Source organism: Anser anser (assembly GCF_964211835.1).
Source record: "Anser anser genome assembly, chromosome: 5".
In the NCBI taxonomy this organism is placed as follows: domain Eukaryota; kingdom Metazoa; phylum Chordata; class Aves; order Anseriformes; family Anatidae; genus Anser; species Anser anser.
In genome coordinates, this window is record NC_139725.1 from 36,484,106 (window position 1) to 36,510,113 (window position 26,008).

General features: G+C 69.0%; 2 protein-coding genes across 7 annotated transcripts; one reads left to right on the plus strand and one right to left on the minus strand.

Moving 5' to 3' along the window:
• Positions 1 to 187: 187 nt before the first annotated feature.
• On the plus strand, positions 188 to 7,408 carry PLEKHG3 (pleckstrin homology and RhoGEF domain containing G3). The gene is made up of 17 exons (XM_083840282.1): positions 188 to 312; positions 1,809 to 2,084; positions 2,163 to 2,263; positions 2,350 to 2,419; positions 2,499 to 2,545; positions 2,639 to 2,789; positions 3,103 to 3,237; positions 3,326 to 3,508; positions 3,579 to 3,671; positions 3,750 to 3,836; positions 3,955 to 3,988; positions 4,080 to 4,175; positions 4,260 to 4,334; positions 4,439 to 4,491; positions 4,663 to 4,866; positions 5,024 to 6,044; positions 6,128 to 7,408. Exons 2-17 carry the CDS (start codon positions 1,818 to 1,820, stop codon positions 6,757 to 6,759), a joined length of 3,249 nt encoding a protein of 1,082 aa, XP_083696408.1. The 5' UTR covers positions 188 to 312; positions 1,809 to 1,817; the 3' UTR covers positions 6,760 to 7,408.
• Positions 7,409 to 7,558: 150 nt separating this feature from the next.
• Positions 7,559 to 25,302, minus strand: SPTB (spectrin beta, erythrocytic). 6 transcript variants are annotated; one of them, XM_083836895.1, is made up of 36 exons: positions 25,134 to 25,299; positions 22,127 to 22,295; positions 21,887 to 22,038; positions 21,537 to 21,710; positions 21,351 to 21,442; positions 21,192 to 21,272; positions 20,997 to 21,112; positions 20,729 to 20,841; positions 20,474 to 20,661; positions 20,283 to 20,400; positions 19,807 to 19,965; positions 19,430 to 19,732; positions 18,966 to 19,116; positions 17,591 to 18,458; positions 17,358 to 17,495; positions 16,529 to 17,288; positions 16,112 to 16,314; positions 15,943 to 16,033; positions 15,727 to 15,873; positions 15,386 to 15,649; positions 15,094 to 15,300; positions 14,930 to 15,019; positions 14,571 to 14,840; positions 13,487 to 13,617; positions 13,050 to 13,254; positions 12,343 to 12,962; positions 12,116 to 12,254; positions 11,952 to 12,036; positions 11,656 to 11,852; positions 11,468 to 11,565; positions 11,251 to 11,329; positions 10,332 to 10,648; positions 9,291 to 9,433; positions 9,041 to 9,214; positions 8,825 to 8,867; positions 7,559 to 8,267 (listed from the first exon to the last, which is right to left on the minus strand). In XM_083836895.1, the coding sequence occupies exons 2-36, from the start codon at positions 22,260 to 22,262 to the stop codon at positions 7,802 to 7,804; spliced, it is 7,518 nt and encodes a 2,505-aa protein (XP_083693021.1). In that variant the 5' UTR covers positions 22,263 to 22,295; positions 25,134 to 25,299; the 3' UTR covers positions 7,559 to 7,801. The 6 variants fall into 6 exon arrangements, with proteins under 6 accessions (XP_083693021.1, XP_083693023.1, XP_083693019.1 ...); XM_083836897.1 differs by lacking the exon at positions 10,332 to 10,648 and having other exon boundaries at positions 25,134 to 25,298; XM_083836896.1 differs by having other exon boundaries at positions 7,985 to 8,267; positions 9,041 to 9,433.
• Positions 25,303 to 26,008: the final 706 nt, after the last annotated feature.

The following is a 26,008-nucleotide window of genomic DNA, read 5'->3' on the forward strand; positions in this document are numbered from 1 at the left end:
TTTGAGGAAATGGGCGGGGTTTTCGAGGGAGTGGGCGGGGCTTTGAGGGCGAGTGGGCGTGGCGGGTGGCGGAGTGGGCGTGGCCTCCGCGAAGAGGCCCCGCCCCCTCGCCCCTCCCCGCGCGCCCCCCCCCCCGGCGCTGCCCCCACGCGTGTCCGCGCCCCCCCCCACTTCCCCCCCCCCCCCCCCGCGGGTGCCGCACCCCGGGGTGCCGGGGCCGGGCGGGGCGCTGCTGCTGTCCCCGCCCCCGGGGCTCGCCCGCCGCTTCCTGCGGGCACGGCCGGGACGGGGCGGCGGCGGCGGCGGAGCGCGGTGAGTGAGTGCGGCCGGGGGGCGCGGCGCCGGGGGTCCCCGTGGGGGCGGTGGGATGGGGGCCTGGGGTCTTGGGGTGCTGGGGTCTTGGGGTGCTGGGGTGCTGGGGTCTTGGGGTACTCGCCCCGTGGGGCTCTGCGGTGCCTGGGTTCCGGGGTGCCCGGTGCTGTGGGTCCCCGTGGGGCTGGGGTCCGTGGGTCCTCGGGGTGCCCGGTACCGTGGGTCCCCGTGGGGTTGGGGTCTGTGGGTGTTTGGGGTGCCCGGTACCGTGGGTCCCCGTGGGGTTGGGGTCCGTGGGTCCCAGGCACCGTGGGTCCCTGTGGGGCTGGGGATCGTGGACCCCAGGGTGCCCGGCGCCGTGGGTCCCCGTGGGGCAGGAGCTGTGGGGTCCCGTGGGGCTGGGGACCGTGGGTCGTGGGGTGCCCGGCGCCGTGGGTCCCATGGGAGAGGGATCCGCGGGTCCCTGTGGGGATGGGGGTGACGGGGAGTCCTGCGGGGACGGGGACCCGCTGTGCGGCCCCGCCGGTGCCCCGCGTCTGTGGGGCCGGCGGAATCCTGGAAAAAGCCTGGAAATGGTGAAAGCGCCTGCCCTTATATGGCTCCGGCGGGTTCTCCCGCCTCCGGCCGGCCACAGGCCTGGGAACGCGCCGTGGGCCGTGCCCGGCTCCCACGCAGGATTTTCCCCCTGCCTCAGTTTCCCCCTCCCGGCGGGCACTGGGGGACGTTTGGGAACCGGCGTTTTGGGGCCCGGCTGGGGGTACCCAGCTCAGCCCCGTGGGTTGCGGGGCGCAGCCCCCGCTAAGGTCGGGGTTAATCTCGGCGCCGAGGCTTTGGCGACACCGGGGATGGGGGGGGCAGGATAACCCCCCCGTGACGCTGGCCCCGCGCCGTAATCCCGGCGCTGAGCGGATTACGGCGGCCGGGGGCGGGCGATGGTGGCCGTGGGGCATTTGGTGGGCTTGGGGGGCCCCGAACCCCAAATCTGCCTCGAGCGACGGCTGCCCCGTGGCCGTGCCAGCTGCCCCGGGGAGGTGCGGAGGGCACGGTGCTGGGTTTTGGGGGGCTCCCCGTTTGCCCGTGGAGGGCGGCGGCGGCAGGATGCGGCCATGCGGCACGGCGGGCGCGGGAGGAGCCGGAGGGAACCGGCTGGACCGGTTCGGGTCCCGTTCCCCCCCCACACCGCTACCGGGAGCCGGGCAGGGGGGGTCCGGGTGGCCCCGCCACCGGCACGTGGCCCGGCTCAAGGTCGCCCGCCGTCTGCCGGCACCGTCCTTCCGCCGGGAGCCGCGGCCCTCGCCGTTTCGGCACGCTTCCTGCCCCGCTGCCGCGGTGCCCCCGGACGGCTCGGTGGCACCGGGGCCGCGGTGGGAGAGCAGCCGGTGCGGGCAGGGTGACCCGGCACCGAGCTCTCCGGCGAGGTGCCCGACGGCACCGTTGGGCCACCGGGTCACCCCGGGGTCTCCACCGCACCCCCTGACGGCGCCGCTCGCCCCCAGACCCCGGGGATGCCGGTGCCCGCCTGCCCGCAGCGCCCTGCCCTCGGCGAGGTGCCGGGTCCCGCCCGCAGCATGGAGGAGGAGGAGGAGGAGGCGGCGTGCGACGGCGAGGAGCCCTGGCTGGGCAACAGCAACAACAACGCGGCCCCGGGGGGGCGGCCGGGTCCGCGGGGCGTGCGGCCCCCGGGCGAGGAGCCCTCGTACCTGCAGCGCGTGCTGCTGGAGATCGTGGAGTCGGAGCGCACCTACGCCCGCGACCTGCGCGGCATCGTGGAGGTGAGGGCACCGCGGGGACGTGGCGGCGGGGGCTCAGTCCCTCGGGTGGTGCTGAGCAGCCGCTGCGTGCACGCACAGGGCTACCTGGGGAAGATCATCGACGCCGAGGAGCCACCGCTGCGGCCAGAGCAGGTCAGCGCGCTTTTCGGGAACATCGAGGACATCTACGAGCTCAGCAGGTGAGCGGCACCCGTGGCGGCACTGTCCCCTCCCCGTGATGTGGCGGGGGGGCTCTGGTCAACCCCCATCCGTCCCTTCCGCCCAGCAACCTGCTGCAGAGCCTGGAGAGCTGCGCCTGCGACCCGGTGGCCGTGGCCGTCTGCTTCGTGACACGGGTAAGGGGACGTGGCGCCGGGGCGGGGGGCATGCGGCGGGGGCCGTGCCGGGCTCTCACCGTGCCCCCACCACCCGCAGAGCCAGGAGTTCGACATCTACACGCAGTACTGCAACAACTACCCCAAGTGAGCGGGCACCGTGGGGCTGGGCGCTACGGGGTGCTGTGGGGCTGGGCGCCGTGGGGCTGAGCACCCCCTGGTGCTGTGCCCCCCCCCCAGCTCAGTGGCGGCGCTGAGCGAGTGCATGAGGAGCAAGCAGCAGGCCCGGTTCTTCCGCGAGTGCCAGGAGCAGATGCGGCACGCGCTGCCGCTGGGCGCCTACCTGCTGAAGCCCGTCCAGAGGATCCTCAAGTACCACCTGCTGCTCCAGGTGAGCCGGCACAGCGTGGCACGGCGTGGCACAGGTACACAGCATGGAATGTACACCCAGCGTGGTTGGGACTGCGTGGCACAGTGTGGGGCACAGCACGGGTACCCGGCATGGCACACATCCATGGCACAGCCCAGGCACCCGGCGTGGTGGGAGCTCGTGGCATGGTGTGGGCACTTGGCACAGCGCAGGGCATGGCACGGCACGGGTACCCGGCACGGCGCGTATCCGTGGCACAGCCCGTGCACCTGGCACGGTGGGAGCTCATGGCACGGCGCGTCTCGGTGCCACGGCGTGCTCCCCGTGCCCGCAGGAGATCGCCAAGCACTTTGAGCGCAAGTCGGGGGACGACTACGAGGTGGTGGTGGAGGCCATCGACACCATGACCTGCGTAGCCTGGTACATCAATGACATGAAGCGCAAGCACGAGCACGCCATCCGCCAGCAGGTGGGCCACGGGGGGTTGGGGGGGGGCACGGCGGTGGCGGGGCCGGGCAGCGGCTGCGGTGACACTGCTGTCCCCGCGTCCCTCGCAGGAGATCCAGTCGCTGCTGCTGCAGTGGAAGGGGCCGGACCTGACCAGCTACGGGGAGCTGGTGCTGGAAGGCACCTTCCGCGTGCAGCGGGCGCGCAGCGAGCGTGCCGTCTTCCTCTTCGACAAGCTCCTCCTCATCACCAAGCGCCGCGGGGACCACTACGTCTACAAGAACCACATCCCGGTGGGTGCTCGCCCCGGTGGGAGGGGGGGTCCCGGGGGGGTACCGCAGGGCTGACGGCGTCTCCGCGCAGTGCTCCTCGCTGATGCTGATCGAGAGCACGCGGGACTCGCTCTGCTTCAGTGTGGCTCACTACAAGCACATCAAGCAGCAGTACGGCCTGCAGGTAGGGTGCTGCGGGGTGGGGGTGGGGGGGCATGGGGGACCCCCGCCCGCTCCCACCACCACCACACCACCCCCTTAGGCCAAGAGCGTGGAGGAGAAGCGCGTCTGGACCCACCACATCAAGCGGCTCATCCTGGAGAACCACCACGCCATCGTCCCCCAGAAGGTGAGGACACCCCGGCGTTGTCCCCATGCCTTTTTTAATTTTATTTTCGGGTGGGGGGGTGGCACCCCCTTGGGACCACCACCTCTCCCCGGTCACCAACCGCCTCTCTCTGCGCCAGGCCAAGGAAGCCATCCTGGAGATGGACTTGTTCCGTGAGTGCCCCCGTCCCTGCACCCCCTTTCCGCATCCCTGCGCCCCCCTCCCTCATCCCTGCACCCCCTTGTCACCCCCCTGTGCCCGCAGACCCCCCGCGCCTGCCCCGCTACAGCCCCGAGCGCCTGCACAGGAGCCGCTCCTGCCAGCCGCTGGACCAGCCGCGCCACGGCCGCCGGCAGTCGGGTGAGCCCCTCCCCGTGACACCGTGTCCCCCCCGTGGGGACGGTGCTTTGCTGACGCCTGTGTCCCCCCCACGCCGCCCCGCAGAGCCCTTCCAGCGCCGCGACCGCGCCGAGACGCTGCCGGACCGGCTGCAGGGGCACGCGGGGCGCCGGCAGTCGGGTGCGGATGGGGACCGGGGTTGGGGTATATTTTTTTTTGGGGGGGGGGGAGCACGGGGATGATGCCACCACCCTGCTGTGACACCCCCGTGTGTCTCCCCGCAGAGCCCACCAAGCAGATCCTGCGGCAGCTGGGTGAGCACGGTGAGCGGCTGGGGGTTGCCATTGGGTGGGGGGGGGCAATTTTGGGGTGCTGCCCCCCCCCACGCTCACCTCTGCTCTTCTCCCCCCACACACACGTGGCTGGCAGGGCTCAAGGTAAGGCCAGGGCATGGGGTGGTGTGGGGCTGCCCCCCATGGAGGCGCTGAGCCCTCGTGTCCCCCCCCAGCACGCAGGCAGTGAGGGGACCCTCCTGGAGGCAGGGGAGCCCCCACAGCCCCCCAGGACCTGGGCTGCAGCTGGGGGTGTCGTAGAGGAGGAGGAGGAGGAGGAGGAGGAAGAAGAGGAGGCTTTGGGCAAGGACAGCCAGGAGGAGCAGGATGGGGATGGGGACAAGAACGGGGACGTGGCGGAGGAGCCCCAGGAGGAGCAGGTACCCGCACTGGACCCCCACCCCCTCCCCTGCTACCTGTGGCACCCCGTGTCACTTGTGGGGCACCCCATAAGTGCCGTAGGGCACCGCACACCAATCCAAGTTCTGCTGTGCTGAGAGGGTGGGGGCACGGCCCCCCAAACTTTGCTCTCGCCAGGGGACCCCGGCAGGGAGCTGCGAGTGGCGCCGCGAGGTCACCGCCACCCCGGCGTCACCGGTGTCCCCGCTGCGCACCGGGGAGCTCGGCGAGGGGCTGGAGACCCCCGCGCCCCCCTCCCCATCGGGAACCCCCCCACCGGGGCTGCCTGATGGGGAGGGTGACACCGAGCCGCACCCGGAGGTGGGCACCGGGGAGGACCCGCGGGCGTTGAGCAGCGAGGAGGAGGAGGAGGAGGAAGGCCACGGGGAGGGCAGCATCCTGCCCCCCTCGGTGCTGGACCAGGCCAGCGTCATCGCCGAGCGCTTCGGCAGCAGCCTGTCGCGCCGCGGCAGCCTGGCGCTGGAGGGGCGCAGCGGCAGCACCCTCAGCCTCGACGGCCCCCCTCCGGAAAGCGGGGCGCCCCGCAGCCCACCACCATCCCCGGAGCCCCCCCCAGGCCCCCGGCGCCGCTCGCTCCTCTCCACCCAGGACCTGCTGCTGCTGCGCAAGATCCGGAGCTACTACGACAACGCCGAGCACCAGGACGCCGGCTTCAGCATCAAGCGCCGTGAGAGCCTCTCCTACATCCCCAAGGGGTTGGTGAGGACCTCGGTCTCCAGAATCAACAGCTGGCCCCCCCCGGAGCCAGGAAGCCCCAAAACACCCCCGGAGCCAGTGAGCCCCAAAATGCCTCCGGAGCCGGTGAGCCCCAAAACACCCCCAGAGCCAGTGAGCCCCAAAACGCCTCCGGAGCCGGTGAGCCCCAAAACGCCTCTGGAGCGTGTGCCGGCGGTGGATGGAGCATCCCCTGCGTGCCAGGAGAACGGGCTGGAGCCTCCTGCCGAGCCGCTGCTCATCCTGGAGGAGGGGGACGTTGGCGCCGGGGACCCCCCGGGGGTCCTGGCACTTGGGAGCCCCCCCGGGCGCCCCGCCACCAGGGTGTACCAGCTGGCCCGCCAGTACAGCCTGCGCATCAAGAGCCGCCGCCGCCGCGCCGGCGTGCCGCTGGGGGACGGTGCCACCCACACCAGCACCCCAGGTGGGACACGGTGGGGTGGGGGGGACCACGGGCACCGTCCCCCCGCCACCGCCCCGCTCTCACCCCGCTTTCTTTTCCTCCAGGTTTGCCGAAGCCGCCCGTGTCCCCACGGGATGCCGTCGCCCCCATGGTGGTCAGTGCCCCCCGCAGCCCGCCCAGCCCCGGCGGTGGCGGCACCGAGCCCTTCTCCTGGCCGGACGTGCGGGAGCTGCGCGCCCGTTTCGGCGCCCCGCGGCCACCGCCGGTGACCCGCAGCCGCTCGGCACCCGAGGGGCCGGGACGTGGGGGGCGGCCGGCGGCCAAGGAGCGGGGTGGGGGCCGCAGCCGCAGCGCTGAGGCGGGTGTGGGGACCCCCGACCCACGGCGTGGTGGGGGCGGCGGTGGTGGTGGCGGCTACCATCACCACCAGCAGCTCGGTGGGCTGTGGGTGACGGCACAAGCGCCCCTGGGTCCCGGGGGGCAGCGGGTGGTGGTGCTGGAGAGGCTGCCCCCCCCTGCTGCCACCGAGCCCCCCGCCTACGTGCAGATCCGCTCGCCCACCACCCGCGAGAAGATCTGCCTGAAGGCGGTGGTGGAGCGCTGCAAAGCCTACCAGGCTTCCGAGGAGTACCGGCGGCGCTGCCCCCCTGGGCAGGGTGAGCCCCCCGAGCCCCCCCGGCACGGCCTCGTCAGGGACCTGCGGCAGAAGTTTCAGACCCTCGACGCCGCCAGCTAGGGGGGGGGCAGCCGGGAGATGGGGCGCCCTGTGGATCCCCAGGAGATGGGGCACCCAAGGACTACCAGGAGAAGGGATGCACCATGGATCCCCAGGAGATGGACTACTGTGGACTACTGAGAGATGGGGCACCCCATGGACCACCAGGGGATGGGGCACCCTGTGGGCTACTGAGAGATGGGGCACCCCATGGACCACCAGGAGATGGGGCACCCGTGGACCACCAGGAGAAGGAACACGCCGTGGATCCCCAGGAGATGGGACACCCCATGGACCACCAGGAGATGGGACACGCTATGGACCACCAGGAGATGGGGCACCCGTAGACCACCAGGAGAAGGGACACGCCATGGATCCCCGGGAGATGGGGCACCCTGTGGACTACTGAGAGATGGGGCACCCCATGGACCACCAGAAGGGACACCCCATGGACCACCAGGAGATGGGGCACCTCACGGACCCCCCCAGCTCACCCAGGACAAGGGGCACCCCGTGGACTCACAGCTCACCTGAAAGAAAGAGCCCCCCCATGGGCCCCAAGGAGGTGTGCACCCGATGGAGCGCAGCTGGCCCAGGAGATGGAGCACCCCCGGGCCACCAGGAGATGGGCAACTCTGGACCCCAAGAAGAAGGGGCACCCCAGGGACCCTCCAGGTCGCCCGGAGGAAGCAGGACCCCACAACCACCTTTCACGCCCAGGAGAAGGGCGACCCTGTGGACCACCAGGAGATGGGACTCCCCCTGGCCCCCACCCTGCCTGCCAGAAGGGCCCCCCAGTGCACAGCCCTGGGCCCGCCTTGCTTTGACATCTTTATTACAAAAAGAAAAACCCAAACCGAACCCAAATTTCCTCTCCGCCCACCCACCCGTGCGCTCCCCCCCAGGGACGCTCGGTCCGGCCGTGGGGGTGCAGGGGGGGCCCCAACAGCACCGGGACCCCCACCCGCAGCAAGGGGACAAGCTTGGGGGGGGGGGGGCGCGCTCTTTGGTTGGTGCCCGTGGGGCCGGGGGGGGGGGGACACGCTGGTGGGGGGCTTATGGCTTAGAAAAGGGGATGGGGGGGGGGCCGGGATGCGCCCGTGTGGGGTGGGTGCACGTGCATGCATGCGGGGCCACGCGTGTGCAAACACGCACGCAGGTGTGTGCCACGGGGGAGGGGGGGCACGTGCGCACGCGTGTGCATAGACGTGCGTGCACCGACACCAGGGTGCGTGCATGCCCTTAAGCATGGAAACATATGTATATATATATAAATATAAACATATATATATATACATATATATATATATACACGTGCGTGCCGCGGTGTGGGTGCGGTGCTGCCCCCCCCCGCCCCCCCCGATTTATTTCTTCTTGGGGAAGAAGCTGAAGCGCTTCTCCTTGTCCCGCCGGGGCGGGCCGGGCTCGGGGGGGGCGCGGGGTGGGGGCAGGCTGCGCGCCTTGGCCGGCAGGGTCTGGCAGGAGGTGATGGCCGCATGCAGCCCCTGCAGCCACGTCTGCATCTCCTCCTGGGGGGGCACGGGGCGGTCGGCACCCCCTGGCCCCTGCCGGGTGCCCCACGGCTCGTCCCGGGAGCACCAGACCCACAGTGGCCCCCTGGGCACCTCTGGCCACCCCGTGTCCCCTTGGGCGCCCTGCGTCCCTCTGAGCACCGCTGGTCATCCTTTGTCCCGTCCGGCACCTCTGGCCACCCCCGTGGCTCCTGGCCACCCCTGGCAGCCCCAGTGTCCCCCTGGCCACCCTGCATCTCCCTGAGCACCACTGGCCATCCCAACATCCCATGGCTGCCCGTGTCCCTGCTGGGCACCTCTGGCCACCCAACATCACTCTGGGTACCACTAACCATCTTCTGTCCTCTTGGGCACCTCTGGCCACCCCAGCGTTCCCCTTGGGGACCTCTGGCCCCCACCACTTTCCCTGGCCACCACAGTGGCCCCTGGTCGCCCCTTCTCCCCTGAGCACCACTGGCCATCCTCCGTCCCCTTGGGTACCTTTGGCCACCCCAATGTCCCCTGGCCACCCTGCGTCCCCCTGGCCACCCTATGGCCCCCAGGGCACCCCTCACCTCATCCTTGCCGTGGAAGAGCCACTCGCTGCCGTTGCTGAGCCTGGGGTCAGAGCACAGGGCGGTGAGACACCCGCTGCCCCAAGCTGTGCCATCCCCATACCCATACCATGCCGTACTCGTGCCATGCTGCGCCGTACCCATGCTGTACCCACACCGTACCCGTGCCGTGCTGCGCCGTACCCATGCTGTACCGGCGCTGTACCCACGCCGTACCTGAGCGTGAAGACGTGCTTCTTCTTCTTGTAGCCGGCGGCCACCTGGCAGCGTGCGTCGCGCAGCCCCAGGGGCTCCTCGCCCTGGCAGGGCACCCCCAGCGCCCGGCTCTTGGCGTCCTTGAAGAAGGCGAGCTCGCCGCCCCGCAGCACACAGTACCGCGTGCTCCACGACCTGCAGGCAGCCCCGTCACCGCTGGGCTGCCACCGTGCTCCCTGCCCACCGGGGGTGGCCGCCGTGCCGTGCCTACCTGTTGGACGCACGCTTGGTGGCTGCTTCCAGGTCGTGCTTGCGTCCCAGGTAGCCCTCAAGCTGGACGCGGGCCGGCTGGGCGGGCAGCGTGGCCACCTCCTCCCGTGGCACCGTTGCCGGCTCCTCCTCGCCCTGGGCCGGCTGCCACGAAGCAACAGCCACGTCACAGCCCATCCCCGTGGGTGTCACCCGCTGTCACCTCCCTGCTTCGCCAAGCCACGTCCCCGGGGTGCCCTCCCCTCCCCTCTGTGCTGCCCCCGGGCATGGTGGCACCGGTGGTGTCCCCCCATGGGGACACACAGAACCCAAATGCCAATGCCAGGAGCAGTCGCTCCCCAGTGCTTGGTGACAGCGGCGCTGCACGGCGAAGCTGGTGGCCACTGGGAGCTGCTGGGAGCAGCAGCCGGGGCTCAGCATGGTGTGGGGACCCCTGAATGTCCCCCAAAACAGGGCTCAGGGACAGCGGTGCGCGGCAGATGGGATGCCCGGGGTGAGGCTTTGGGCAGGGGCATGGCTGGGTGCAGAACGCGGCGATGCCACAGCCCCTTCGTCCTTCGTGTGGGGACGGTCCCAGCCCCGTGGTGGCGGTGGCAGAAACGAGCTGGGGCCACGTGGAGCTCCTGCGGTGTGCCCCACCGAGGTGGACAGGAGGAAGGAGGCTGTCCCCAAGCAGCCAGAAGGTGACCGTGTCCCCAAGGAGGCAGGCAGAGGAGGATTGTGTCCCCAAGCTGGCAGAAAGCAGTCTTGTCCCCAAGCAGGCAGAGGGGGACCCTGTCCCCAAGGAGCCGGAAGATGCCCATGTCCCCGAGCAGCAGAAGTGATCTTGTCCCCCAGCAGAAAGTTGGGGATCCTGTCCCCAGAAAAGCGATCTTGTCCCCAAGGAGCCAGAAGATGTCCCCAAGCAGGCAGGAGAGACAGAAGGGGGTGCTGTCCCCGAGCAGGCAGAACAACCAGAAAGCAAATCCTGTCCCCAGGCAGGCAGGAGGAGCACAGAGGGTGGCAGCGAGCACGAGGTGACGATGCCAGAGGGGGGCAATACCCTGTGGGGTGACGATGTCCTGCAGGGTGACCCCCATGGGGTGACGATGCCCCATAGGGTGACAATGCCTTGTAGGGTAGCGATACCCCAAGGGGCGACGACGCCTTGCAGGATGACAGCTCCACAGGGTGGCAATGTCCCATAGGGTGGCGATGCCCCATAGGATGACGATGCCTTGCACGGTGACACCCCCAGGGGGTGATGGTGCACCACAGGGTGACGGTGCCTCGCAGGGTGACAACGCCTTGCAGATCAGCGATGCCCCTTGGGGTGACGATGCCTCGCAGGGTGGCATCCCCATGGGGGCAGCGATGCCCCTGGGGACACGAGCCAGAGAGCTGATACAGGCACATCCGTCCATCCAGCAGCACCACTGCTGTGTCGCCGTGTCCCCAAGGAGCTGGCTGTCCCCTCCGTGCCAGGACAGAGCCAGCTCCGCTCCCAGCGCTGGGACAGCCGGGTGCCAGGTGGCGGTGGCCGTGCGGCGTCCCTGTGACTTGCAGGTGTCTCCTGGGACAAACGCCGCTGGGGACCTGCCTCATTCAGGGTGGCCGGCTCCGTCTCTGCCCCACACACCCGCAGGTGCCAGCCTCCGCCGTCCCCAGCCTCACCCCGGGGCTCCCAGCCGCCGGCCGCCATGGGGACACGCGCTGTGGCACAGGGGAAGGCGCTGCCCTCGGGCCCGCCCGGAGTTTCAGGGGTCATTCAACATTTATTCAACTCAGCGCGAGGAACAACTCGAGGGCTGGAGGTGCGGGGTCGCGGCCGTCCCTGATGCGGGACGGGAGGGAGAGCGAAGGGAGCGGGGCCGGGAGCTGTCGGCGCGGGCGCGTCCAGGGGCAGCGGTCGGTGTGGCGGGGCCATGCGGGGGGGACATTCCTGGTGCCGGGGAAGGAGAAAGCTAAAAGCCAGAACTGACCGGTTGGAGCCCATCGGTGGCAGGCGGAGAGGTGTCCTGCGGCGTCACCCCTTTCCTCTTCTCATCCTCTTCCTCCAGCCTGCGGGAGGGAGGTGCTCAGCATCCCCAAGGACGGAGGTGGGCATCGGGGCGCCCCCAAAATCGCCGCCGGGGGCAGCCCGGGGGGAAACTCTGCCTGCAGGCGGCCACCTGGGGACACGGTGCCCGCACCCCTTACCCTGCCTCCAGCTCAGCATCCAGATCCAGGCGATATTCGGGAGCGGCGTCGTGTGTCACCTCCTCCTCCCGCAGCGTCCGCCCGCCCAGGAGCTCCAGCTGCCGGGGAAGGGGATGCAGGTGTTGGGGAGGGGACACCCAGCCGTGTCCCCCCACCACCACCCACGGTGCCACCTGAGCTTTCCTCACCGTCGTCAGCTTCCTCAGGGCGGCGATGCGTTCCTCCCAGGTGGCCGTGGACTTCTCGAAGGCTTCATGCCGCTTGAGCAGCTTCTCCACCCCGTCCACCGTCTGCCCGTAGTCGCTGCTGGCCAGGTAGGGCTCCTGTGCCACCAGCCACGACTCGGCCACCGAGGCGTCCCTGGAGAACTGGCACACCTCCAGCACTGCGGGCAGCGGGGGCAGAGCGCTCAGCAGCTGCCTGGGGGGTCCCACCAGACCCAGACACCCCCCCTGCTCTCCAACCCGGCCGTCATCACACTTACACAGCCGCAGCCGGTCCCAGCGCTGCTGCCACAGCTCCATCATGACCTTCCTCTTGTCCAGCAGCTCCATCAGCTTCGCCTTGATCTGCAAGGGGTGGCTGTCACCGGGGGGGGGGTCCATCCCCACCGCCCACCCTCCCCTTCCATCCAGGGGCTGTCCCCACCTCGGGTGACTCCTGGTGCTTGCGCTGCAGCAGCTTCTTGCCCAGCTCAACGCAGGCGGCGAAGCTCTTACTGCGCGCGTCCATCTCGGCGCGGATGCCCTGGTGGTACGTCATGAGCAGCTCCACCGAGGAGACGTCCCTGGGGGCAGAGGGGGGGGAGTGGAGACACGGGGCTCGGCACCATGCCGGCGGGCAGAGGCACGGCGCCCTGACCCTTCCGCTCCTACCTGGGCTTCTCCTGCGTCTGGATCTGCCGCGTGGTGCTCTCCATCCAGGAGAGCAGGTCGCGCGCCATGCTGAAGAAGCGGAACTTGTCCGCCGTGTCCACCAGGCGCGCCCGGCGCCCGCTGCATGCCTCCAGCAGTGCCCGCAGCGCCCGCGCCACCTCCTGCTCCAGCTGCTGGATGCTGGCCGCCTTCTCGCCGGCGTAGGCGGTCTGCAGCCGCGCCGCCGCCTCCCGAAACTGCTGCACCTGCGTCTCCAGCAGCTGGAGGTCGCGCTCGAAGGCGCTGTGCATGCGGTGGAAAGCCTCCACCGAGCCCGAGTCGTCGCCCAGGTCCTGGGGCAGCTCCTGGTGGCGGGCGGCGATGAGGGCCAGCAGCTCAGCGCCGTCATAGAAGTACTTGTGTAGGTCGTGGGAGGCGGCCAGCAGCTGCATGCGGGTGTCGATGAGCTCCAGGAGGTCGGCCCAGCTCTCGTTCAGCCCGTCCTTCCACTCGGCCATGGTGGCGGCCTCGGTGTGCCCCGCGTCGATGAGGTCCTCGATGGCCAGGTTGACCCGGTCCACGCGCTCCTGCCCCACGCTGCCCGTTTCCCGCGCAAACTCCCGAAACTTCTCCCGCAGCAGCTGGGGTGGGGAGGAAGAGACCTGTTCACGCCACCCAAAAGCACCCCAACATCACCGTCACCGTTAGGCCCGTGCCAGCGGGCTCACCGTGACATGGTCCAAGTCCTGCCCCATCTCCTGGGAGGAGGCGGCCACGTCGCGCTCTGCGATCCACTGCTCCAGGTCCTCCACCTCGCGCTTCAGCTGGAAGAGGTGGCACATGTTCTCCAGGCGCCGCCGGCGCTCCTCGGCCGTCTCCTTCAGCCCCGCGTAGTGCTTGTCCACCTGGCCCTGCAGCCGGATGATCTGCTCCCTGCGCGGCCCCGGGCACACAGACACCCCAGTTCGTACCCAAACCCGAGGGTTTTGCCATGCCTTGGGGGGGTTTTGGGGAGAACCCCCCATAGATGTGCTCCCCACGTCCCTCCACCACTGCCGGGCAATGCCATGCCGGGCAGCAAATGCCACCAAACCGCTGTTCTACCCACCCGGGCACTGCAGGCATGGGGCTCCCCCAGGGTTGGGACACGCGCGGTGGCACTTACCCCTCGGGGTGGCCGGCGGAGAGCAGCTGCTGCGCCCTCCCCGCCAGCTCCTTGATGGTTTGGCCGTAGTCCTCAATGGAGCGCTGCTGCCGCACGTGTCTCTTCAGCATCACCAACCCACTTTCCTCGTCCTGCAGCAGGGATGGCACCACGAAATGTCAGCGCGAGGCACGGCCGCAGAACAGGGATTGGGGTCCAGCCCCACTGCCCACCCTGCCAGGGCGTCCTGCCTCCCTCCGTTGCAGCAGGGAGCAGCGGTGAGCTCAGCACTGCACACCCTCCTATGTCGTGCAATGGCATGGCATGACATAGGAGGGTGTGCAGTGGCATGGGATAGTGTGTAAAGGTGTGAGATAGGATGGTGGGGAATGGCACAGGATGGCACATAATGGCAGGGGACAGGATGGTGTGGAATGGCATGGCACGGGATGCCGTGGTACACCGTGAGACGGCATCGTAAAGGCATAGCATTGGGTGCCACAACATGGGATGGACTGTATGGCAGAGCATGGCATGGCATGGGATGACTTTGGATGGCATGAGAGGACTTGTAATGGCATGAGATGACCTGTAATGGCATGGTGTGGCACGGGACAATGTGTAATGGCATGGCACAGTATGCCATGTAACGGCACTGCATGGATGCACGCAATAGCCTGCATGAAACAGCTTTGGATGGATGGCATGCAATGGCACGGTGTGACATACCATGAGATGGTGTGCACAGGCAGAGCATGGCACAGCATGGCACAGCATGGCACGGGATGGCACGGGATGGCACGGGATGGCACGGGATGGCACGGGACAGTGTGCAATGGCACGGCATGGTGCAGGACGGCACAACATGGCACGGGATGGATGGCACGCAACAGCATGGCACAACGTGGCATAGGATGGCATGTAGTAACATGGGATGTGACACACATCATGCAATGGCACAGCATGAGAGGCCGTGAGATGGCGTGTAATGGCACAGCAAGGCTTGGCATGGGATGGCGTGTAATGGCACAGGATGGCACGGCAGGACACGGCACAGCACAGAGGCCCTGAGAGACACAGGCACACAACGCGGGGCCACCCTCACCTTCGGCTTCTCCTCATCCCCCATGAAGAGCTCCTGCTCGCTGACCCACGCCTCGGCCTCCCCGGCATCCAGGTAGTACTGCTGAGCCTCGCCGGCCTCCTGCAGCCTCCGCTGCCGTGCGGCCACCTCCTCCCGCAGAGCCTCCCACAGCACCTTCAGCTCCTGCGCCCGCTCCGCCAGCTCCGGGCACGGTCCTTTGGCTGCCGCCTCGCCACGCGCCAGCACCTCGGCCAGCCGGGGAGCATGGCCCTGCAGCTCCTTCTGCAGGGTCTGCCATGGGGTCAGGGGATCAGGATGAGGGGAGGCGGCACCTGGCATCCCCAGGTGGGGTGGTGGGTGCCGCCATGGCACGGACTCACCTCGTTCCTCTTGGCCAGGCGCTGCACACTCTGCAGGTCAGTGCCGTGGTCCGTCGACCTGGCCCGTGGCATCCTCTCCTGCACCCACAGCTGCAGGCGACAGCACCCACTGAGTGTCCTGCGCCCCCCGGCACCGCAGCCCCCACTGCCGCTGTGGTGCTCACCGTCTCATCCTCCAGGTCACGTGCCAGCTGGTACATGGCCTTGGAGGTCTCCAGCTCCCTCCTCCTCCTCCCCAGTGGCTCCAGCAGCTCGAGGAAGCGCTGCTGGAGCCTCTGCTCCTGTCCATCAGGCTCTGGCGCAGCCCCGGCAAGCGGGGCCACCAGTTCCGCCAGCTCCTCCTGCCGCGCTCCCACTTGCTCCTCCAGCCGCTGGAGGGGGAGAGCCGTGAGGACCCAACCACACCGCCCACAACACCGTCTTATGACGCCCCCCGACTGCACGCCCGCTGCCCACCGTCAGCCTCTTGAGCAGCAGGTTGGCACTGGTGAGGTCCTCGGCCCGCTCGGCGGCGCGCAGCTCGCCCTCCGCCTGCCCCAGCCAGCACTCCAGGTCGCCGTAGCTCTGGGCGCACAGCTCGGCGCGGTTGGCCTCGAAGAGCTGCCGGCCCTTCTCCTCGGCGGCGGCGTGCAGCCCGTCCCACAGCGCCCGCAGCTCGCCCAGGCGCCGTCCCACCACGGCGCCGTACTGCGGCTTGCGTCTCGCCAGCTCCATCCCCTCCTGCGGCACGTCAGCGTGGTCAGCGGCAGCCGTGTCCCCACGCTGGGGGCTGGCCGTCCTCCCTTGCCAGGACCCACCTCTTCGATCTTCTCCATCCAGCCCCGGTTGGCCGCCAGCTCGGCCATGAAGGCCTGGTGCTTCTGCCACTTGCCGTGGAGACCACGGGCTTCCCCGTAGGACGTGTCCTGCGCCGTCAGCATCTTCTCCTCCACCCAGGCGGTGAGCTGCAGGCGAGGGCGTCATGGCTCGGCCCAGGGCACCCCACGGTGCCGCTGGCTGTGCCGTTCGCCTACCTCTCGGCAGCTCTGCAGGAAGCTCTGCAGCTCGTGGTTGTCCTGCAGCAAGCCCGCCGCCTCCTGAGCCTTGGCCACGATCGCTTGGTGCCTGGTGGGGGGACAGGCGGCATCACCCCCCTGCCACCCCACCCACGGGGGTGCCCACGGAGCCCCTCGCCCAGCTCACCGCTCCTGGAGGGCCTGGCACTTCTCGGTGATCTTCTCGGAGAAGATGTTGCCCTCAGCCACCAGCTTGGTGCCGCTGGCCACCACGCTGGGGACCTTCTCAGCACTGCTCTCCATGCTGGCGTGGAAGTCCTCGAAGCGGCGCAGGGCGGCCACCGAGCCCTCCAGCGTGGTGGGCAGCTCCAGGTGGGCCAGCGTGTACTCCTGTGGGGCACGGGGGCTCAGCACCCTTTCTGGGAAGCTACCAGCCCTCTCCCACCACGGGGATGGGTGCTGTGCCTGGTTTGCTTAACGGACCCACCCTGTCAGGGTCTCTCACAGAATGTGGGAGCCTTCCCCAAACCCAGGAGCCGGCCACGCATGGCACCACCATGCCCCAGGTCCTCTCCCCCACTGGTGGCCACGTCTGCGCACCCACCTGGTTGGTGAGGAGGATCTCTGCCTGCTTGGCATCACGCAGGAACTCCTGGAAGCCCAGGCACTGGGCGAGGAAGTGCTGCCGGGCGTCCCACATCTTGCGCAGGGCGCCCCAGCCCGCCTCCACGCCCCGCAGCCGCTCCCGCAGCTGCTCGTACTCGGGGTCCTCCTGGCCCCTCGTCACCCGCTCGCCCGCCTCCACCAGCGCCTCAAAGGCGGCCGCATGGCCCTCGGCGTCCTGACGGGCGGCCGCGTGCCGCTGCAGCAGCTCCTCCGCCTCGGCCACCGACACCGGCACCTCGTCGGTGGCCGCCACAGCTTTCTGCGCCCCGAACAGCCACGCTTGGAAGTCATCCAGGTCCTGCAGGAAGCTCTGCAGCTGCCCGGCTTCCCCCAGCATGGCCGCCCGGTCCCGCAGGGCATCCTGCAGCCCGTCCATGGCATCTTGAGCCGCCGCCAGCCGCCCCGCCACGTCCTCGGCCAGTTCGGGGCGCTCCTCGGCCAGGCGGCCAGCCTGGGGGCGCAGGGCGGCCAGGCGGCTCTCGGCGGCCGCCAGCTCACGCTCGATGCCGTACAGCTTGCGCTGGGTGGCCAGGACGCCGGCCAGGTCGCGGCCGAGGTCCCGTGTGGACTCCACCACCCGCGTCTTGCCCAGCAGCCAGGAGCGGGTCTCCTCGCACTCCAGCCGGTAGTTGAGCAGGCTGAGCGCCGAGCCCACCGCCGCGCGCCGCCGGGACACCAGCTCCCGAAAATGGCCCCACCTGCACAGCCACGGGGATCAGGGTGGGGGGCACGTCGGGGCACGGCCCCCCCGCCACTCGGGGACGTACCTCTCGTTGAGCTGCTGCTGGCACTGCCGCACCTGGGGGCTGCGTGGGTGCCCGCTCTCCAGCAGACCGTCGGCTGCGCGGTTGACGGCGTCGATTTGGGGAGCCACGCCGGCCATCTCCTGCTCCAGCCCATCCAGCCTGCGGGGTGTCCAGGCTGAGAACGGGCCAGACCTCGTGGCAACGGGCTGAGAACGGGCCAGAGCTCGCGGCAACGGGTGGTGGCACCTCCCTACCTGTGCTGCACCACGTCCAGGTCCTCCAGCGCATCGGGCACCTCCAGCTTCTCCAGCCACCGCTCCTTGGAGGCCATCCAGAGATGGCAGGCTTCGCTTTCCCCAAAAACAGTGTAGAGGTCCAGGGCATCCTGCAGCCGGCGGCTACGCAGCTCGGCCAGCCCAACCACCTCGGCGTGCAGCGCCCGCAGTGCTGCCAGCCGGCTCTGCGCCTCGGGGCCAGCCTGCAGCTCCGGGGGGAAGCCCTCTGCTTGGTGGCCCAAGCGCTCCAGGAGCTGCCGGGCGGCCACCAGCTCCTCCAGCAGCTCCTGGTGCTCCCGCAGCAGCGCCTGGGTGCGGGCTTCGTCGTGGCCCAGCTCCTCGCTGGCCGCCCGCCGCCGGGCATCCGCCAGCACCTCCGCCAGCTCCTCGGCCTCTGCCTGGAACTGGAAGAAGCCCTCAGCGTCCCGCAGCCCACGCCGGCGGAAAGCCACCAGCTCCTGCAGTTGGCCCCAGAGCGCCCGAACAGTGGCCGCCCGGTCCCGCAGATGCCCGGCCTCGCGCCCTGCAGCCGCCAACCGCTCGGCTGCCACCAGCGCCCGCTCCAGCCGGGCACCCCGGGCCTCCAGCTCGGCCTCCAAGGCGGCGTGGCGGCGCTGCAGCAGCAGCACACCCGCCAGGTCCTTGCCGTAATCCAGCGCGGAGCAGATCTGCTCCTGCTCCTTGATCCAGTCCTCTGCCTCGTCCAGCTCCCGCAGGCACTGCCAGAGCGCCCGGGATTGCTCCAGCAGGGCTTTGCGCCTCGCCGCCAGTGCCTGCAGCTCCCGCCGGCACAGCTCCAGGTGGCTCACGCGGTCCCGGATCACTTTGGGGTCGCAGGGGCGGTAGCCTGGCCAGGGAGACATGGGGGTGGGCATCAGAGGGGTCCCGGGATGCATTGTGGCTTCCTGGAGTGACCCTACCCTTGGAGCGATCCTCCTTTTGGAGAGCCTCGAAGCAGCACAGCCCTTGGAGCAGCCCAACCCTTGGAGATCCTTGGGGTACCCAACCCTGGAGCGGCTCTACCTTTGCAGACGCTTGGAGCCTCCAACTCCTTGGGGGCCCTTGGAGTGACCCTACCCTTGTAGCAACCCTATCCTTGGAGACCCTTGGAGTCCCCAACCGCTGGAGTGCCCCCAACCCCTTGGAGACCCCTGAAGCACCCAACCCTTGGAGCAACCCTACCCTTAGAGCGACCTATCTTTGGGAACCCTTGGAGACCCCAACCCCTGGAGTGCCCCCAACCCCTTGGAGACCCCAACCCCTTGGAGACTCCTGGAGCATCCAACCCCAGTGCATCCCCCCTGGAGCACCCAACCCCTGGAGCACCCCCAGCCCGCTGGAGCAGCACACCTACCCTCAGCGTCGGCGAAGCGGAGGGCAGCAGCGCTGACAGCCCGCGCCTTCTCCGCCTGCAGAGCCATGTCACCTTCCAGCAGCCGGTGGGTCTCCAGCAGCTCCTCCACCTCCAGGAGGTGCTTCCCGGATTCGGGCGATGCCAGCTGCGCCTGCGGAAGACCCAGGTGTCACCTGCAGGCTCCAAGCAGGTGGTGGGCACCCAGCACCGCTGCCAGCTCTGTCATCACTTGAGCGATGCATGCACCAGGGGATGGATGCATCTCCTGGGCGTTGCATTCATCACGTCCCAGCATAACGTATTGACGGTGGCCACATCATCCCTCTCCAGCACCCAAACACCCCATAACGATTTTCTGCCTCCCCAAGAAGTCCCGCTGACCCCCTGCCTGGTGGGACCAAAGCACCCAACCCATGGTGGCATCAGCCCAAGGTGATGCCAAACCTCCCGCATCCGCAGCTCACCTTGACCTCGTCCATCCAGTCGATGCTGTGCAGCATCTCCTGGAAGAGGTGCTGCAGGGTGAGGTTCATCTCGAGGCGCTGACGCCGGGCACGCAGCAGCTCCTGGAGCTGCTCCCAGAGTCGCAGGATGTTGTCCTTGCGCCCCTTGATGCGCTTGATGTCGTGGTAGCCCTCTGCCTCCAGCTCCTTCGCCACCGCCTCGATGGCCTGCACCCGCTCCTTGTAGGCGGCCGTGTCCGTCTCGATGGCCTCGTGCTTCTTCTTGGCTGCCTCCACCGCCGGCAGGTCCTGGCCGAAGTTATCCTGCCGGGAGCAAAGCTGGTGGTGAGGCAACTTCGGGGTGTCCCCGTCCCCGCGGTGGGTGCCCCGCAGCCCACCTGTGCCACCAGGCGCTGGTTCTCACTCAGCCAGGCCTCCCGCATGGCCGCCTTCAGGTCGAAGCGCCGCGCCAGCTGCTCCAGCTTCTCCTGCCGGATGAGCTCGTTGCGCAGCGCCAGCTCCCGCTCGTGCTCCGCTTTCTCCAGCTGCTCCCATGCCTGGCAAAAGGTAGCGCCGGATGGGGTGGGACACATGTGCCACGTCCCACCGGCGCCATCTCGCTCTGCTGGTGAACCCCAATGTGCTCCAAGGGTGGGGGAGCATCGATGGAGAAACCCAACATGCCCTGGGATGGGATGGACCCAACCTGCCCCAAGACGGACCCAACCTGCCCCAAGACGGACCCAACCTGCCCCAGGACAACCTAAGGGGAAAAGCCCCTGGGGTACTGGTGGAAAAGCTGCCCCCAAGTCCCCAGGCATCCCGGGAGCAGCCACATGTCCCCCCATGGGGCACAGCCAGAGGGTCCCCATACCCGGTTGATGTCACAGACCAGGCGCCCCTCATGTGGGGTGTAGACGCGCTGGTTGTTGGCTCGCATCCGTGACTGGATGGTGAAGAGCAGCACCTCCAGGTTGCCCTTCTCCTGAAACCTGACCCGCAGAGAGCTCAGCCCGGGGCACCCATGGGCGCTCGCTGCGGGCAGGGAGCCGGGGGGACGCTTACTTAGGGGGCTTCTCCACCGTGCGGTAGGTGCTGAAGGCTTGCAGCTGGTGCTGCACCCCGGCCAGCGAGTTGGCGAAGCTGCGGCTGTTGAGGGAGATGATGGTCTGCTCGATCCAGGTGAGCAGGTCGGAGGCCAGCCCCCCGTAGCCCTCGATCATCCGCTCCGTCTCCTTGGCGTGCTCAATGACCTGCGGCGGGGCTGGCGGTGAGCGCGGGGCACCCCGGCAGCTCCCCCAGCCCCGACATCGTCCTCACCTTGCCCAGCCGCCTGCCCTTCACCTCCAGCTTCTTCATCTCGGAGAAGTAGTGGTAGAAGGCCACCACGTAGGTGATGATGGACTTCTCGTCAGGGTTCTCCGTGAACACATCTGCAAGTATGAGAGAGGCGTCAGCCCTGACCCAGCTGCTGCAGCACCCTTGAGTGCCACCCATGTCCTTGTCCCACCCAGAGTAGGACACCTCTGTCCTTCCATGGGCACATCCCGGGGGGGAAACTGAGGCAGGGAGTTGGCAGCGGCCTCACCTTCGGGGTCGAGGAGTGGGGTGATACCCAGGTGCCGCTCTGCCACGCTGAACGCATGCTCCAGGTTGTGCCGGGCGTTTGACTTGGTCAGGGTTTTGAACTCAAACAGCTCGGGCCTGGGGACAGAGGAGGACATGGGACATGGTGACGCTGCCATGCCACTGCTGCCCCAGTGCTGGCCACCGCACCGCATACCTGTGCTTGTGGATGAGGGCGTTGAAGGCCAGCCCGTCCTTCCAGCTGGAGGTGAAGTTGGTGATGTTCACGTGGGGGTAGCTGCAATGGGGACACCTCACCGTCAGCCTCTGCGCACCCCTGGACCCCAGGGCGGGGGGCGAGGGTCCCACCACCTACCCCGCTGTCTTCATCTGGCACCAGAGCAGCAGCGCGTCCCGGGGGGAGCGCGTCTCTGGACCTTCCTTCATCTCCTTGATGACATCCTGGACCTGGGGGACAGAAGGACAGCCCGGGCTGTCAGAGGACGGCGGCGGAGGACAGCTCCCGTTTGGGTGCCGGTCCCATGGGTGCCGCCCGGCCCACCTGGAAGCGCAGGATGATGGTCCAGATGAGGCCGAGGATGAGGCGGTGGTTGCCGTCCACGATGTCGTGGGAGCCCATGTTCTCCAGGTGCACCTGCTTCTCCTTCAGGAACTGCAGCGCCTTGTCCACGTTCTCCAGGCAGTGGATCCGCATCCGGCCCTTGGTGGGCTTGGGCTGGGGCGTGACAGCGCTCAGCACCCTGCCCTCACCCCTGGGCACCCCCTGCCCTGCCCAGGGACGCCCCTCCACCATCCCCACCCCGGCCTGCTGCTAGCTGTGGTGCAGCACTGGAGGCAGCAGCGCATGGCACGGCACGGGTGGCGGGTTCCCTAGCCAGAGGGGACTCGTACCAGCATCTCTTTGGACAGCACCTCCAGCAGCTTGATGAGCATCCGCCCGTCCCGGAGGTCCAGGTAAAGGTCCGAGATGCGGCAGGTGACGCAAGCCAAGTGCAAGTTCACCCACTTGGTGAAGGTCTTCTTCTGCACCGCCTCCCGCTCGTCTGCAATGACAGCGGGCACGGTGGCACCGGGGACAACCCCACGCCATGCCGGTGGGGACCACGGGGACCCCAAAAACCATCCCCGCACCTGCCAGGGCTTTGATGCGGGAGCGCTCGAAGAGGCGCGCGGAGCTGTTGTCGTTGTCCAGCTCATCGTCAGAGGCGTCCCAGTGGCTGTAGGACTGCTGAAGCTCCAGGTGGTCGTAGTCGTTCTCCGAGGTCATGGTCCCGGCGTCCCGCGGCCGGGCGGCCGTCGGCTGTGGGGAAGGGGCCGCTGTGGGGTGGCGGGGACGCGGGCACGGGCATTGCCGCCCCACCGTGCACCGGGATTTGTGGCTAAGACCTGCCGGTTAATCGGCTCAACGGGATTTAGCGCCATGCCCCAGGTGTTTCGGGGCACGGAGGTGCCACGCGCTCAGGGCGCCCCCAGCCATTGTCACCCCGCGGTGGCTCACGCCGCTGCGTCCCCATGTGGGTGCCAGAGCGCCCGTGGGTGGTGTCCCCATGGACAACCCCTAAGGGACACGGGGGCTGCGGGCACCCGCCCCACGCCTGCGCCGGGAGGGGCTTCACGGGGAGAACAGGCGACAGCTGCCAGAGGGGGGGGGGCCGGGAGGGGACACCCGCCCCCGGGGACATTTGAGACGCAGATAGGACAGGCCGGTATCTAAAAATGCCTGCCAGCAGCTGCCGGGAAGGCGGGGGGGGCTGCGCAGCCGCCCTGGGGCCCCCGAAGGGTGCAGAGAGCCAGGCTGAGGGCTGCCACCTCCAGCACTCGCTCAGACCCCCCCCTTCTCCCAACAGCACCCCCCCAAAATCCTGGCACCCTCCTTGCCTCATAGGGTGTGCCCAGCCGGGCACCCCTGGGACTGAGCAGCCCCCCAGGGTGACCCCTCCAAACCTGGGGCCTGTGGGGATGCGCAGGGACACTGGGGAGCACAGGGATGACCTCCAGGGCTGCAGGGGGGAAAACACCCGTACGTGGCGGGGGGGCCTTTATCGGGGGCTGGCAGGGCTGGGCGCTTTTCTCTGCACCCTAATCTCGGCAGCACAGGCAGGAGTTTGGCTCGGGGGCAGGCATGCACACAAGAGTGTGCAAGGGCATGTCAGAGCGTGCGCACACGAGCAAGGGCATGCCAGAGCGTGCAAGAGCAAGCACGTGCTAGCAAGAACGTGCAAGAGCACGCCAGAGCGTGTAAGAGCGTGCAAGAGTACACACATGTGAGCACGCACACGCAAGAGCACGCGGATGCGAGCAAGGACATGCAGGAACATGCCAAAGCATTCAAGAGTGTGCACACAAGTGCAAGGACATGCAGGAGTGTGCAAGAGTGTGCATGTGCGAGCAGATGCATGCAAGGTTGTTTGTGAGCACATGCAGGGCAATACAAGCGTGTGCAGGAGCACATGGGGGTGTGCAAGAGCGGGGCACGCAGCCCTCCACACTGCACCCCCGGCACCCCTTGGCTCTGTGCCGCTGCCAGCCAGCACCAGGCTCAGAAAAAAAAAAAAACCAACCATGGGGAACCCCAAATTTTGGGAACCCCCTGGAACTGCGGGTGTGCCGAGCTGTGCCCGGTCTCTGTGCCTGCAACAGCAGTGGGGATTGAGCATCCTCCTCCTCCTCTGAGCCTCCGGCGGGGCCCTGGGCGAGCCAACAGCGCGCGTTGGCGACGCGGGCGCTCTCCGAGCCTTTAAATCTCCCTCTGCCGCACCAGTGCCGCCGGGAGAACAACGGCGCCCGGCAGGGGCCCACCGGCGGCTGCTCCACGCGGGGGTTTGCGTCCCACCACCGCAGCCCCGGCGGCGAGCACCCAGCCTGCGGGCTGCACCCCTCTGCCTTCCCCGGCCGCGGCTCGGCGCCGTGAATCAGCACTTCCCGGCCAGGGGCTGGCACCGAGCCGCCGCCGCCGCCAAGGTCCCCCCACTGTGCCCGGTGTCCGCGTGGAATGTGGGGGTCCCGCCGCGCCCCAAGCCCCTTCCCTGCTCGCCCAGGCTGCATGCAAGTGCCAGCCACCGGCACAGGAGCGGGCTCCATTCACTGGAGTGAAGCGCCCCAACAAAGCACCCTGGGGTGCCGGGGTGCTGACGCTCAGCATCGCCCCGGCTGCTTGGTTTTCCCCAGCTTCGTTTTCCCAAAGCAGGCATTTTTTTTTCCTTTCTAGCCCCGCTGCCAACAGAGGGACGGCCCCGCAGCCACCGGCAGCGCCGCGGGCGTGCGACCAGGGCCGGGAGCAGATGGCACGGCACGGCACGGCTCCGCCGGACCTCGATGCCCAACGCTCGCCCCCCGGGGCCAAGCGGGAGCGGGGCTCCGGGCTGCCCAGGGCTGGGCTGGCCGTCACCGTCACCGCCACCGTCACCGTCCCAGCCGGGCTGTCCGGTGTCACCGAGCCATGCCGCCGTGGCACACACACACGTGCCTACACGCCGCGCGCATTTCTGGCTATAAATAGGCCTGGGCTCAGCCCCGCTCCTGCCCCCGGGGCGGGGGGCACCCAAACCCCCCAAATCTCCATGCAGGGCCCCGAAAGCACCCGGGAACGTGCCACGCACGGGGCTGCTGTCCCGGACACCCCGGCAGCGCTCCCCGCTCGCTCCCCCACGACCAGCAGTTATTATCTCACCAAAGCCAGGCGGCTGCGATATTTCCCCGAAACGCGCGGGACCCCCCCCGGGCACCCCAAATCCACCCCCCCCCCCCAGCATTACAGCCGGGGGGAGCAGCACAGGCACCGGGCGCCCCCGGAGCATCCTCCCCGCCAAGGGCACCCAAACTCTTCTTGGGACCCAAAATCCCACGGGGTGACAGCGTGGGCCAGGGTCACCGTGTCACCGCCGCGTGTCCCCCCCCCTCCCAAATTCCCCCCCCCAGCGTGTGCCACTCCCGGTGCGCACCCCCCACGGGTGACCCCCCCTCCCCACGCATGCCCCCTCCCCCCAAAATCCCACAGCGGGAGCAGCCCTGGAGGGGGGGCACAGGAGGTGGCGGCCACCCCGGAGGGGGGGTGGCAGCGGTCCCCGTGTGTCCTCGCTGCCTGCCGGGGGGGGGGGGGGGGCGGATCGCGTCCCGTTGCCGGGGGGGGGGCGCTCACCTGCGCGGGGCGGCGGCGGGAGGGCGAGCGGCGGCGGCGGGCCGGGAGCGGAGCGGGGCGGGGGCAGCGGAGCCGCCGCTATAAATAACATTATCGGGACATTCCTGCCGGGGGCCAGCCCAGATAGCCCCGCTCTTCCCCCCCCCCTCCCGGGAGGGCCGGGCGGAGGCGGGCGGGGACGGGCCGCCCGCCCCGCAATGCAGCACAGCGGCCCCCCCCGGCCGCCGCCGCCACCGGCACCGGCACCGGCACCGGCACCTGGCGGCGCGGAGCGGCGCGGCGCAGCGCCACGGACCCGCCGGCCGCGGGGACCCCCCCCCCGGTAGCGCTGGGTGCCCCCCCCCCCCGGTTAGCCCCGGGTGCCACCTCCTCCCCAGGGTCCCCCCAGGGGCCTCGCCGTAGCCCTGGGCGCCCCCAGCCGGCTTGGGGTGCCCCCAAATAGTCCTGGTACCCCCCCCATTAGTCCTGGGTGCCCCCCCAATTAGTCCTGGTACCCCCCCCCATTAGTCCTGGGTGCCCCCCCAATTAGTCCTGGTACCCCTAATTAGTCCTGGGTGCCCCCCCAATTAGTCCTGGTACCCCCCCCATTAGTCCTGGGTGCCCCCCCAATTAGTCCTGGTACCCCTAATTAGTCCTGGGTGCCCCCCCAATTAGTCCTGGTACCCCCCCCCATTAGTCCTGGGTGCCCCCCCAATTAGTCCTGGTACCCCTAATTAGTCCTGGGTGCCCCCCCAATTAGTCCTGGGTACCCCCCCGATTAGTCCTGGTGCCCCCCCAATTGGTCCTGGTACCCCCCAATTGGTCCTGCGACCCCCCCAGTTGGTCCTAGGCGCCCCCCCCAGCTACCTCGCACTAATCCTGGGTACCCCCAGACA

Coding starts and splice junctions, on each gene's coding strand:
- PLEKHG3 (XM_083840282.1), top strand. CDS start 1,818: ATGCCGGTGCCCGCCTGCCCGCAGCGCCCTGCCCTCGGCGAGGTGCCG. Junction 2,546..2,638: donor TACTGCAACAACTACCCCAA/GTGAGCGGGCAC, acceptor CCCCCCCCCCAG/CTCAGTGGCGGCGCTGAGCG. Junction 3,238..3,325: donor AGCACGCCATCCGCCAGCAG/GTGGGCCACGGG, acceptor CGTCCCTCGCAG/GAGATCCAGTCGCTGCTGCT.
- SPTB (XM_083836893.1), bottom strand. CDS start 22,262: ATGACCTCGGAGAACGACTACGACCACCTGGAGCTTCAGCAGTCCTAC. Junction 15,874..15,942: donor TCCTGCAGAGCTGCCGAGAG/GTAGGCGAACGG, acceptor CCTCGCCTGCAG/CTCACCGCCTGGGTGGAGGA. Junction 8,868..9,040: donor AAGCACGTCTTCACGCTCAG/GTACGGCGTGGG, acceptor CTCTGACCCCAG/GCTCAGCAACGGCAGCGAGT.